The 14,052-nt window shown below is 46.1% G+C and overlaps 2 protein-coding genes across 3 annotated transcripts in view; one reads left to right on the forward strand and one right to left on the reverse strand.

The window, feature by feature from the left end:
• Nucleotides 1-276, reverse strand: part of NXNL1 (nucleoredoxin like 1) — a 29,125-nt gene extending 28,849 nt beyond the window's left edge. The window contains exon 1 of the mRNA XM_063930230.1: nucleotides 195-276. The gene's annotated coding sequence lies outside the window, so the exon portion shown is untranslated. The remainder of the gene's footprint in view (nucleotides 1-194) is intronic.
• PGLS (6-phosphogluconolactonase) overlaps nucleotides 1-14,052 on the forward strand; it is a 176,505-nt gene that overhangs the window by 84,507 nt on the left and 77,946 nt on the right. Inside the window, exon 1 of one of the 2 annotated variants that reach the window (XM_063931575.1) lies at nucleotides 8,765-8,793. The exons of the other annotated variant lie outside the window; for it this stretch is intronic. Within the exon in view, the coding sequence (XP_063787645.1) occupies nucleotides 8,780-8,793 (14 nt within the window). The 5' untranslated portion in view covers nucleotides 8,765-8,779. Of the gene's footprint in view, nucleotides 1-8,764; nucleotides 8,794-14,052 lie in introns of those variants that run through there. 2 annotated transcript variants of the gene reach the window in all.

The raw sequence follows: 14,052 nt of genomic DNA on the forward strand, positions 1-14,052 counted from the left end.
ACATATCATATAGGCAAATAAAAATGTTTTCTTATTTTCTTCTTCCGGAAGGCCTCTTTTAAAAATAAATCTCTTTCCCATCTTCTTTTTGGCCTATTATTAATACATTTACTACTCTCCTATTTTCCTTTTCCATTATTATATTTCTGTGCTACATGAAATGTGTTAAGATTCATATTGTGCTAATTACCTACCTGCTAAGCAATTGTAGAAGACAACACTGTTTTATTGGAGAACAGTGCCTGAAGATTCTACTAAGCATTTGCTTGTGAGGTCTGTGAGCATTGGGAAGGATTTAGTTTGCATTCCTATAAATAGATATGATGAAGGGGATTCTGGGAGCATAATCAGCTTATGTCAATACTTATACCCATCAAATGTTATGCCAAGTTTGTGGATTGACTTTATTGCCTGCTTTTGTCAAATGATGCGCCACCATGCCCGCAAGGGGCTCATTTGCGCTCGCCACGCTGTCGGTATGCCGGCGGTCGGGCTTCCGGCGCCGGTATGCTGGTCGCCGGGAGCCCGGCCGCCGGCATACCATACCACATCCTGTCACAACTGAGGGCTGAGGCTGATCTGGGGAAGCCTCAGGTGTAGGGGCTGGCGTGTAGGTGAACCGGGAAGGTAGAATTGGGTTCTTAGATAGAAGATCTAGCACAATCTGCCTGAAGGCGTGACCACGACAACGGAGTTATAAAGATAAAAGTAAGTTTATTGAACACACAATATAGACACCTTGGTTATGCAATGACTTCAACAGTAGATGTGCAGAGAGATATTACAGCACAGTTCCTGGAAGCGCAGAGGTAATAAGTGCTGTGGCTTTGCAGAACAGTATGTTAAAGTCCTTGCCAAATCCGGAGCTGGTAAGTCTGTATACCACAGCTAACCGCTGAAGTGAGGAACGAGCTGGTACTGCCCAGCAGATGATACACAGAGGCTGGAGTAAACACAGGTGCACAGAAGATGAGATGGTACTTGGTAGAACTGCAGAGATTACCGGATGGAACTGGTGTGAACAAAAGGTGTACTGAACTCACAGCTGAAGTGTAGAGTGGTGAGTATCGATGGAAACTGTGGTTCGATGTAGAGCGATATTGGAATACCGCTGGTAACGTAGAATGATACAGGAGATAATGTAGAACACCGCATGAAGGCTGATAGTGACACAGGAGCACTGTAGAGAGCTGGTAGCCAGTGATGAATTCACTATGAAGCATAGAGAGCAATGCTGCAGGAAATAGAAGCTAGAAGCGATACCAGGACACCGCTGGAGGCAAAGCTTGACCAACGCTGTGAGCAGGAAGCCGGTGTCCGATCACAGCAGGTAACTGGGTGCAATGCTCGAACACTGCAGAAGTCAGGCTGCACCGCAGGATGGTAACTGGTGCAAGTCTCTTAGTGGAGCTGAATCACAGGAGCTGGAATACCTGGAGGAACAAGCTGTAGAATCCACAAACAGGAGAGACATGTGTAGAAAGTTTGACAACAAAAGCACTGATGATCATCCAGCCCTGGAGCAGGATATTTATACCAGCTGATGAGCAGGTATTGGCTGGGTGATTAGGCAGAGTCCAGAGTGCAGCGGATAGGCTGTAGAATAACGTAATGGGATCAAACATGGCTGCGCCCATGTTTGAATCTGAAGGGAAAGTCTGTTTGTATATACACATGTGGTAATTAGTAGTAATGGCGGCGGAGGCCGCGGAGGGCAGGAGACGCCGTTCTTTAAAACAAGTGAGATAAACTGTAAAGCTGCCATGACAGCTCTGCCGGGATCACAGAGAAGAGACTTGAGGCCATGACATGCAGCGTGCTGCCCGCAGACAGCGCAGGTGAAATCCAGGCTTGGAACGCTGGGCCAGTCTCAGGAGACACTTAGAAGGTAAATAGTGATGGCTAATTATCCGGATTGTGACAGCACCCCCCTTTAGGAGTGGCCCCAGGACTTCTTCTTAGGCTTGTAAGGAAATCTGGCGTGGAAAACCTGGACCAACTTGGGAGCATGGACATCCGATGCATTTGTCCAGGAGTGTACCTCAGGACCATAGCCCTTCCAATCAATCAGGTACTGGAGGTGACCGTACCGGAAGCGTGAGTCCAAAATCTTGGCGACCTCATACTCAACACCACGTTGACTCTGGACCTTAGGTGCAGTGGGGAGCGCAGAATGGAAATGATTCAGGACCACCGGCTTGAGGAGAGAGATGTGAAATGTCCTAGGGATCTTCATAAATTACAGGCAACTTGAGCTTATAAGCAACTGGATTGACGACTTGTTCAATCTGGAAGGGACCGATATAACGAGGAGCAAACTTCATATTTGGAACTTTCAATCTTAGATTTTTGATAGACAGCCAAACATGGTCACCTGGTTTAAGGGCAGGGATTGCCCTACGCTTCTTATCCGCAAACTTCTTGTACCTTGAGGAAGCTTTTAAGAGAGCTGCTCAGATATTCTTCCAGTTTTGGGAAAACTGATGAAGGGTGATATCAGCTGCAGGCACTGATGTTGCTGGAAGCAGTTGAAATTCTGGAACCTTTGGATGGAACCCATAGTTGGTAAAAAAATGGCGTAGAAGAAGATGAAGAATGGTACTGATTGTTGTGATAAAATTCGGCCCACGGAAGAAGAAGAACCCAGTTGTCTTGAGAAGAGGATACATAAATTTGGAGGAAGGCCTCCAATTTCTGATTCACCCTCTCAGTTTGCCCATTGGTTTGGGGTGATAGGCAGTAGAAAACTTTAGTTTGACTTGGAGTGCTAAACACAGACGTCGCCAGAATTTGGCTATGAACTGGACACTACTATCTGATATAATCTCTTCAGGAAGACCATGTAATCTGAAGATCTCTTGAATGAAGACTTGAGCCAGCTTGGAAGCTGATGGAAGACAGGTGAGTGGGACGAAGTGAGCCATCTTGATGAACCGGTCAACTACCACCCAGATGGTATTATACTTGTTACACTCAGGAAGATCTGAAATAAAGTCCATGGATAAATGGGTCCATGGGCGGTGAGGAATAGACAAGGGTACCAGTTGTCCAGTGGATGACTGGCAAGGTACCTTGTGCTGAGCACACTTGGGGCAGGATGCAATAAATTCTGTAGTGTCCTTCTTCAGGGTCGGCCACCAGTATTATCTGGAAATGAATTTGAAGGTTTTCTGAATACCCGCGTGTCCGGCGAAGTGAGAGGAATGTGCCCATTGCAAGAGCTTCCTTCTGAGAGCCGGTTTTACAAAGCTTTTCCCTGGTGGAGGCATAGAGTCCACTCTTACAGCGGAGCATGCCACTGGATCGAGAATAGGATGTTTACCAATAGATTCAGACTAATTTTCTTGCTCCCAGGAGCGGGAAAGAGTATCAGCCTTGCGATTCTGTGACCCTGGACAAAACGAGAGTTTAAAGTCAAACCTGGAGAAGAAGAGTGCCCATCTGGCTTGACGAGGATTGAGGCATTGAGCGGCTTTTAAGTACAGGAGATAGTGATGGTACGAGAAGCTCTCTTCAGAAAATATCTCCATTCATCGAGAGCGAGCTTGATAGCCAGAAGTTCTTGGTCACCAATAGCGTAATTGCGCTCAGCAGGAGAGAACTTCCGTGAGAAGAAGCCACAGGGATGTAAGTGGCCATCATCGGCTCTTTGAGACAGGACTGCGCCAACTTCAACTGATGAGGCATCCACCTCCAAGGTGAAGGGCGATCTGGTATCAGGCTGTTTCAGAACTGGAGCAGAGACAAACTTATGTTTAAGTAAATAAAAGGCTTGAGTAGCTTCTTCCGACCACTTGGAGGGATTGGCACCTTTCCTTGTCAGAGTAGTGATAGGTGCCACAATGGTAGAGAAGCCTCGGATGAACCTCCTGTAATAATTGGTGAACCCCAGGAATCTTTGAACACCCTTGAGTGTCGTGGGTAGTGGCCAATTGTGGATAGCCTGGAGTTTCTCAGTATCCATCTCCGGAACCGGACATGATGTAACCCAGAAACGGAATTGACTTGATCTCAAAGACACATTTTTCCAACTTACAATAGAGATGATTGGCACGGAGATGAGACAGGACCTCTTTGACCCAGTGATGATGTTCCTTTAAATCATTAGCGAAGATGAGAATATCATCGAGGTAGACCAAAACATGTCGGTAGAGGATAGCTCTGAAAATTTAGTTCACGAAATGTTGAAATACCGCTGGAGCGTTGCTGAGTCCGAAAGGCATGACAAGGTACTCATAATGTCCATCACGGGTGTTAAACGCGGTCTTTCACTCGTCACCCTTCCGGATACGGATGAGCTTGTACGAACCCCTCAGGTCCAACTTGGAAAAGATGGTGGCTCCACTGACACGATCAAATAACTCGGTGATAAGAGGCAAAGTGTACCGGTTTTTCACAGTGATGTCATTAAGCCCACGGTAGTCACTACTGGGTCGCAGACCACCATTTTTCTTTTTCACTAAGAAGAAGCCTGTGCCAGCTGGAGAAGAGGAAGGCCGGATAAAACCTTTGGCGGTGTTCTCTTTAATATACTCCTCCATAGAGTGGGTCTCTGGAAGCGACAGCGGATAAGTGCGTCCCCGAGGTGGAGTCTTCCCTGGAATGAGATCAGCAGGACAATCCCACTCCCTATGAGGAGGAAGAATATCTGCGGAGGACTTTCAGAATACATCAGTGAAATCTTGGTATGGTGGAGGTGGAACATCTGGAGACTTGGAAGAAGAGGTGCAAACTGGATGTACCTTGTGAAGACAGGTCTCTGAACAGGAAGGACTCCATGCCAGGATATGCGTAGTCTTCCAATCAATTTGTGGATTATGGAGAGGAAGCCATGGAAGGCCTAGAACAACAGGATGCGTGGCTTTTGGAATAACCAGGAATGATATCAATTCAGAGTGAAGAGCTCCTACCTTCAGATGGATAGGCAGGTTCTTGAAGTTAATAACTACATCGGAAATCCTGCTGCCATCCACAACAGTCAAGTATATAGAAGATGAAAGTCTCTCGGTGGGCAGGGACCACCGCTTAAATGAATTCCTCAGTCACAAAGTTTCCAGCTGCTCCAGAGTCCAGCAAAGCAATGAGGTTCCTGAAGCGCTGAGACACTTGAAGAGAAACTGGAAGATTGCAATCACATATAGATGGAGAGGAGTTCATTACTCCTAGCCGGCCCTCTCCTTGACCGGCTAGGATTTGGAGTTTCCCTGACACTTCGGACAAGCATTGATGACATGAAATGGAGCAGCACAATTTAGACACAGGTGTTCGAACAGGCGTCTTCTATGCTCTGCAGGCGACAGACGAGAGCGATTGATCTGCATGGGCTCATCTTTGGGCGGAGATAGCTGACGAGGAGGATTAACGATAGAGGTCTTAGGATGCGTGGACCTTCCTCGCTCAGTCGCCCTTTCGCGGAATCGGAGATCAACTTTGGTGCAGACAGATATGAGCTCATCTAGTTTTGGAGGTAAGTCTCTAGTAGCAAGCTCATCCTTGATTCATTCGGATAACCCATGCCAGAAGGCTGCATAGAGAGCATCGTCATTCCAGGAGAGTTCAGACGCTAGGATCTGGAATTGTACCAGATATTGGCCCACTGTCCGTGTCCCCTGGCTTAGCCGGAGAAGATCAGTGGAGGCAGATGTCACACGTCCTGGTTCGTCAAAGATGCGCCTGAAGGTTGCCACAAAGTCTGCATATGAAGAGAGCAGGGCATCCAACTTCTCCCATAGAGGTGATGCCCAATCCAAGGCAGAGCCACTGAGGGGGGAGATGATGTAGGCAACCTTGGTGCGGTCAGTTGGAAAATTGCCAGGCTGTAACTCAAAGTGTATTTCACACTGATTTAGAAAATCTCAACAGGCTTTAGGGGAACTAGTGATGGCTAATTACCCGGATCGTGACAGTATGCTAATATTACATTTCTGCCCGGTGGCTTCTGTTAGTACCTGACATGACATCTCCTTGCTGATGTCTTCTTATGGCCTCCAGGGGTAACCCAGCCCCACATGAATCTGGAGCTGCTCCCTCACAGCGACATGCGTGATGCCCAGCTGAGCTCTCAGGTTTTATCTCTGATATAACGTTGTCATGTTACTATAAAGTGATGCTGTAAGTGGGAGATAGCAGCTATGTGAAAGAACACTGCAGCGTTTGTGAAGACTAGAGAGGAGAGAAAGGTTAAAAGGAAAGTGAAGAGATAAAAGAGAAAAAGAGCTGTATTAAGTATTGTAGGGGGAATCCTAGGTCACTGGGTGGCCACTGGTGGTGCTGTGTGTTGTGCTTCCAACAACAGTGCAAGTGTCAGTGGTGGTGTAAAGCATAATCTATAATGCTTTAGAAATAGCGGAGGTGCATAATTAGTGGGTCAGAGGTGTATTACCAAGTAATTACGTGACCACTGTTAGCCCGCAAAACTGGTAATCCGGCACAGTGCTGGAACCTAGGGTGCAGGAAAATCAGTAGTGTACCTGTATATACATTCAATAAAACTGTAAGAGTTGTGTCTGTACATAGCAAATTTTTTTTTAGAAATATACTTCTAGGGACTGTTTATGAACTATGGAGACAAAAAAAAAATCTGAACTTTTGTCTGTCTGTTCATTTTGGCATCACGCAAAAACGACTGGATGAATTTGGATCGTGTATAGCTTAGTGACCTAGAAAGAAACTGAGGTATGTATGATCTTGATGTGACATCAGGGAGAGGAGCAATAAAGGAAAAAACAGACTCTTGACACTCCGCGCGTGCAGTGTGCAGGCTCCCCAAGTCCAAAATGATTAAATGTATATAAATATATCTATATGTATACTATATACATATACTGCACACCCCAAACGCAAAGTATATGTATGCATATATAAATACCTAGATATACAGTATATCAATATACATGATCTATTTTGCATGAGAAAACAACTATAGATCAATTACTAATCAGGCAGGTTATCTTGACTCATAAAGTTTCAGTTTACAAATACTACACGCTATAGTTACGCACGATGCGAGTTGATATATATCATAGAGTCGCTGGTCACTTTTGTTTTCAAGGTTAAGTACTACCAGATTTTTGATCTATAAGATATTTGTTTGATTAAAGTGAACTTATACTGGACTGTGACCATCACAATATTAGATGGCACTACTGTCTTTGTAAAATTAATTCCACTGATCAATAAAAGACATCCATGTGAGCGAAGTTGCAGACAAACGATAGTTTATATAATTATATATAATTGACAAAATGCAAAGTGAATGAACAGAAGATAAATCAAAATCAAATCAATGTTTGGTGTGACCTTTGCCTTCAAAACAAAGTAAATTCTTCTAGGTACACTTGCACTTTTTGAAGGAACTTGGGCTCTCATTCCGAGTTTATCGCTAGCTGCCATTGTTCCCTGCACAGCAAACATTTAAAAAAAGGCAAATCTGCGCTTGCGTATGCACTGCATTGCGCACGCACGACGTACAGGTACAAAGAGCATCGTGGTTTTGCACAGGTTCTAGTGACGCTTTCAGTCGCACTGGCGGACGCAAGGAGATTGACAAGAAGTGGGAGTTTCTGGGTGTCAAGTGACCGTTTTCTGGGAGTGTTTGGAAAAACGCAGGCGTGGCCGGGCGTTTGCTGGGCGGGCATCTGAAGTTATTACTGTGTTATTCGTCGCAGAAATCATCGCACAAAATAAGTAACTACAGTGCTGGTCTTGTTTTGCACAAAATGTGTTTGCAGCCGCTCTGCTACAGACGTTCGCACTCTTGCAAAGCAAAAAGACACTCCCCCGTGGGAGGAGACTATGTGTTTGCACGGCTGCTAAAAGTAGCTAGCGAGCGATCAACTCGGAATGAGGGCCTTGGCACGGAGGTTGTACCAAACATCTTGGAGAACTAACCACAGATCTTCTGTGGATGTGGGCTTGCTCAAATCTATCTGTCTCTTCATGTATCCTGATTGGCTCCAAATGTATTCTGCAGTAGGAAAATGACCCCAAACATGCAGTCAATGTCATTAAGAACTATCTTCAGCATAAAGAAGAACAAGGAGTCCTAGAAGTGATGATATGGCCCCCAGAGAGCCCTGATCTCAATATCATTTAGTCTGTCTGGGATTACATTCTTACTTTGCAGCATTTTTTCCACACCTGCATGAGGTGTGGCTATTAAATAACGAGACTGATATTATAATTTATGTTTAATTATATTAAGTAATTTAGTATATTAACTCCATTCCCCTTCTGTATCCACACACTGCTCTTTTCTTATTTTCCATTGGTCAAAGCTGTGTTGTAGCTCATTATCTATCAGCTGTCTGAACAGCTCGGTTGTGTTATTCTTTACCTCAGTGGCTGATGCAAAACGGGTTCCCTTGATTTCAAATTTGACTTTAGGGAAAAGAAAGAAGTCACACGGTGCTAGATCTGGGAAGTATGGAGGATGTTCTAGCACTGCAATCTGTTTCTCGGCCAAAAACTGCTTCACAGAGAGAGCTGTGTGGGCTGGTGCGATGTCCTGATGGAGGATGAAGCCATTTTTTGCACAACTCCGGCCTCTTTCTTTTAATTATTTTCTGATAAGTTTATAGAACATTTTTGTAGTAATGTTGATTCACTGTTGTGCCTTCTGGTATGTAGTCTGTATGTATAAGACCCTTGATATCTAAGAAAACAATTAACATGGCTTTGAATTTAGATTTGCTTTGATGTGCTTTCTTCATTCTTGGTGATGATGGTGTTTTCCAGAGCATGGACTCATGATTTGTCTTAGGATCGTACTGGAAGAGCCATGTTTCATCACAGGTAATAACTTATGTAAAAAAATCTAAATCCGTTTGAAGTTGTTCCAAAATGTACAAATTAGCTTTTGATGTTGATGCAAAACTTGTCTAACAGTTTCTTTATCGATGTTACCATTTCTGCCATATTTCGGATACTGAGCCAATGGTCAATTAAAAAATTGTCTCAATTTTTCCACATTTTTGTTTGATTTTGATGTGCAAGGCCTTCCCAGATGTTCATCATCTTCAACATATATACCAACACACTGTCATGTATGGCGACAAGTTTTAAAATATCAAATTTTTATTATTTTGAAAAGATGGATGGAACATCAAAGTGACAAATTAGACGTATGCTTATTTTTTAAAGGTGGAGAAATTGTTTTACAATATCACAAAATGTAATTGTCACATGCAGGACATGCCAAGTCCACCACTCTTTGTAAAGGAAAGTTCTGCTTCATATTTCAGCTCAACTCTTTGCATTAAGAGCCAGTGTTATTTTTTCCTGAAAACCAATGAGCAAGAGCTATAATTTAACTTGTCAACCTATGTTGAAACCGCAAAAGATACACAGCTACAGATTTTTATGAATGTCACATAAGGGACATTTTTAATGATTTCATAAAATGGCCTATATACTGTATAACTATAACTCTTCCTTTACTGCTGCTCTTGACTCTGTGGCTCCCCTCTCCTCTGTCCCCCTCCGCCGCTCCAAACCCAAACCTTGGCACACCAAACTAACACGATTCTTACAAAAATGTTCATGCTTTGCAGAACGCTCCTGGAGGAAATCTCACTCTCTGGCGGACTTCCTCCATTTCAAGTTTATTCTCTCCTCCTACAGCTCTGCACTTTCTCTCACCAAGCAATCCTTTTTCCAAGTACTCATCTCTTCTCAGTTCTCCAGTCCACGCCGTCTCTTTGAAACTTTCAACACTCTCCTTCGCCCCCCTCCTCCTCCCCTCCACTGACTTTGCCTCCTTCATCTCCAAAAATGAGGATATCCAACATGACAACTCCTCCCGTCACCCCTCTGCTGCCCCCCTGCCCCATCATGCTTCCCCTCCATCTATCCCACCCTGTCCTGCTTCCGTCCCACCACAGACAAGATAGTTCACTCCCTCATCTTATCTCCCCCCCCCCCTCAACCTGCCCCCTGGACCCCCTCCCCTCCTGTCTTTTCCACTCCCAGTCCCCCACTGGCTGCTCCCACCTTGCTCACCTCTTGAACCTATCGCTTTCTACCTGCATCTTTCCCACACCATTAGAACATGCTCTGGTCTCACCTATTCTCAAAAAAAGACCAACCTCGACCCTTCATAACTCACTAGCTACCGCCCCATCTCTCTTCTCCCTTTTGCCTCCAAACTACTTTAACGACTGGTCTACAGCCGTCTCACAAGCTACCTCTCTGACAACTCCATCCTTGATCCACTACAATCTGGCTTTCACCCACTCCACCAAGACTGCCCTGGTGAAAGTCACCAATGACCTGCTTTCGGCTAAATCCAGGGGCCACTTCTCTCTGCTCATCCTTCTGGACCTCTCTGCTGCCTTTGACACAGTGGATCATCCACTCCTCCTCCGCACACTCCAAAACGTTGTCCTCTCTAGCACCGTACTTGACTGGTTTACCTCTTACCTCACTAACCGCTCCTTTTCTGTGTCTGCCTCCGGCACCACCTCACACCCTTTCATCCTTCCTGTTGGTGTCCCTCAGGGTTCTGTCCTAGGTCCCCTTCTGTTCTCCCTGTACACCTCTTCCCTGGGTGCGCTCATTAACTCCTTTGGCCTTCAATACCACCTATATGCTGATGACACACAACTCTCCTCTCCTGATCTGTCCCCCTAGGTCCTCTCTCAGGTTTTCAGCTGCCTCTCTGCCATCTCCTCCTGGATGTCTGCACGCTCTCTGAAGCTCAACATGGACAAAACTGAACTTATTATCTTTCCCCCAGCCTGAGCAACACCTCCTACCAATATCTCTATCACTGTTGACAACACCATCATCTCACCCGTTCTCCAACTCCGCTGCCTGGGCATCACTCTTAACTCCTCCCTCTCCTTTTCACCCCACATCCAAGCTCTGGTGCAATCCTGTCGGTTCCAGCTATGCAACATTGCTCGCATCAGGCCATTTCTCTCCCAGAGTGCAACTAAACTTATCATCCACTCACTGGTCATCTCACAACTCGACTACTGCAATGTTCTCCTCACTGGCCTCACTTGCTCCTGCAGCTAGGGTTATCTTCCTCTCCCGCCGCTCCACATCTACCACTCCCCTTCGACAAAATCTACACTGGCTCCCATTCCCCTACAGAATCCTCTTCAAACTCCTCACCCTCACATACAAGGCCATCTCTAATTCCACTGCTCCCTACATCTCCAACCTTCTCTCCCTTCATACTCCCTCCCGCCCACTTTGGTCTGCCAATGACCGTCGCCTCTCCTTTGCCCGGGTCACTGCTTCCCATGCATGAGTTCAAGATTTTGCCCGTGCTGCACCCCAGTGGCAAACACCGGATTTTCATGTGTGTGTGTGTGTGTGTGTGTGTGTGTGTGTGTGTGTGTGTGTGTGTGTGTGTGTGTGTGTGTGTGTGTGTGTGGGGGGTTCCATATGTGTGTCTGTAAATATATTTTATATATATATATATATATATATAAATATATATTTCCAATGTCAAGCCGTGCCCCGTCATCAGGATAAATATACAAAGGTTCTGCAGCACCTAACAAAATACGTAAGCAAATGGGCAAGACAGCAGTGACTTAGAGGACAAGACAATGATAGAACAAGTACAGGGAATATAAAAATTGTTGCATCAGGGGCAGTGGCGTGCGGTGAGGTCAGTGGCTGATGAGGCACTACAGCCATAATGTCCGCCGAATCCTGCCGATGACCCCTACTGCTGCTGAGCCAATGCCTGCTACTACCCCTGTGCCGATGCCTGCTGCCACCCGCCAATGGCTTACAAACTCGCCCACCATCAACTGACCCAGCCCTCCGCCACTAATTTGCATCTCAGTCCGATGCCGCCAATGCCCGCTGCCTGCCTGCTCATCATACTTGTGATATATTGTACATTTTTATAGAAAATAAAAATAAAAATTAGTGTTTGGGACTGGGAAGGGAGTGGGAGGAGGACATGAATGCAAGTTTGTTGTCCAGGGCTTCCATTAGTCAAATTACGCAGCACAGTAGCACCACTTACACAAATTACGCCAGGCAGAGCTCCCTTTTACACATTACGGCAGGTACAGCCTCCTATTACACATTACGGCAGGTAGAGATCCCTTTTTTCATATTATGGCAGACAGCGTCTCCTTTTTTAAACATAACGGCAGACAGCGTTCCCTTTTTACACTTTACGGCAGACAGCGTCCCCTTTTTTACACATTACGGCAGACAGCGTTCCCTTTTTACACATTACGGCAGACAGCGCCCCTCTTATTACACATTACGGCAGACAAAGTCCCCTTATTACACATTACGGCAGACAGCGTCCCCTTATTACACATTACGGCAGACAGCGTCCCCTTATTACACATTACGGCAGACAGCGTCCCCTTATTACACATTACGGCAGACAGCGTCCCCTTTTTTACACATTACGGCAGACAGCGTCCCCTTATTACACATTACGGCAGACAGCGTCCCCTTATTACACATTACGGCAGACAGCGTCCCCTTATTACACATTACGGCAGACAGCGTCCCCTTTTTTACAGATTACGGCAGACAGCGTCCCCTTTTTTACACATTACAGCAGACCGCGTCCCCTTTTTACACATTACGGCAGACAGCACCCCCTTTTTACACATTACGGCAGACAGCGTCCCCTTTTTTTACACATTACGGCAGACAGCATACCCTTTTTTTACACATTACGGCAGGTAGAGCACTTTAGATCCCCCCCTCTACCCTTAGGGTGTACTGTACTGTAGTGTAATGCAGTGTACTGCAGTGTAATGTAATGTAGTATAGTGTACTGTAGTGTAGTGTAATGTAATGTAGTATAGTGTACTGTTGTGTAATGTAATGTAGTGTAGTTCATAGTTCATTCAATAAACTAATGCTTCAAGTTACTGAAACAATGGCTTCCTGGGGAATCCATTGTTTCTGCCTGAACATGAAAGAGACCAGGTACCCACCCCGTATACAAAAAAATATGTGGCATCATCAGTTGTCTGCAGCATGTCAAACCTTTCTGACCCCAAATACACAGCGAGTTGCAGCCAATAAGATCTAAGATAGCACGAACAGCCATTAAAAGTGTAGACTGTAGAGCATATTGGCAACGTTTGCCAGGAGAGAGAGAGAGATACCTGCTGCTGCATGTGGACGACAGGGGAGAGCCGCCTGGTGTCTGTCAGTGGGAGGGGAGGTGTTGCTTGTGGACGAAGTAGGGGAGAGCCGCCTGGTGCCTGTCAGCGGGTGGGGAGGACGGAGCTGCCGGAGACGGACAGGGGAGAGCCGCCTGGTGCCTGTGAGCGGGAGGGGGGGACGGAGCCGGCGGAGGGGGACAAGGGAGAGCTGCACTCACTGCAGAGCCACCGCTGCTCCCGTTCCAACGTCCGCCTGGCGCCGCGTGTGGGTGATTGGACAGCGGATTCAGTGCTGGATCCACTGTCCAATCACAGGTGCCTCGCTGACATGGGGGTGGTGTCCCTGTCAGCGAGGCACTTTTTTCAGTGCCGCTTTCTCCAAGGTTTTCAATGGGCTTTTACAGCCCTGTGCTAGGCTCCGCCCCCCGCTCTGTCCCCGTTCCTATTATGTATGGGAGGCACTGCTATCAGTGCCTCCCAAAGTAATTAAACACAAAAAAACGAAATTCCATTACATCAAGAAGATACTTATGACACAGAATATGTGTCATAAGTATCTTCTTTGTATTATTTTACTAATTAATCACAGGGGAGGCACTGCCTCCCCTGCCTCCCCTTACTGCATGTCCCTGATCAGGGGACACTTAAGGTGGCAGAAACGGAGGGTTAAGTGATGATAAAGGGAGTATGGAGCAGAAAATAGAGGGAAAAGCACATGAGGGGAGAGGGGCCTGCTTGTGAGAGCTTACATTACATATGAGACTTGTTTGATGGTGAAAAATCTTTGGTTTAATATATCAATGATTCGGAGATGTTCTCCCCTTCTTCAGTGTACAGTGCAGAAAACATATCTTACCTTCTTGACCCCCTGCAGCTGTCTCCAAGCAGGCCCGACGCTACCCGCTCAGCGAAGGGATGCAGTGCAGGGAGGCGCTGGGACGGAAAGGCG

Source organism: Pseudophryne corroboree, chromosome 6 (assembly GCF_028390025.1).
Source record: "Pseudophryne corroboree isolate aPseCor3 chromosome 6, aPseCor3.hap2, whole genome shotgun sequence".
Lineage (NCBI taxonomy): Eukaryota > Metazoa > Chordata > Amphibia > Anura > Myobatrachidae > Pseudophryne > Pseudophryne corroboree.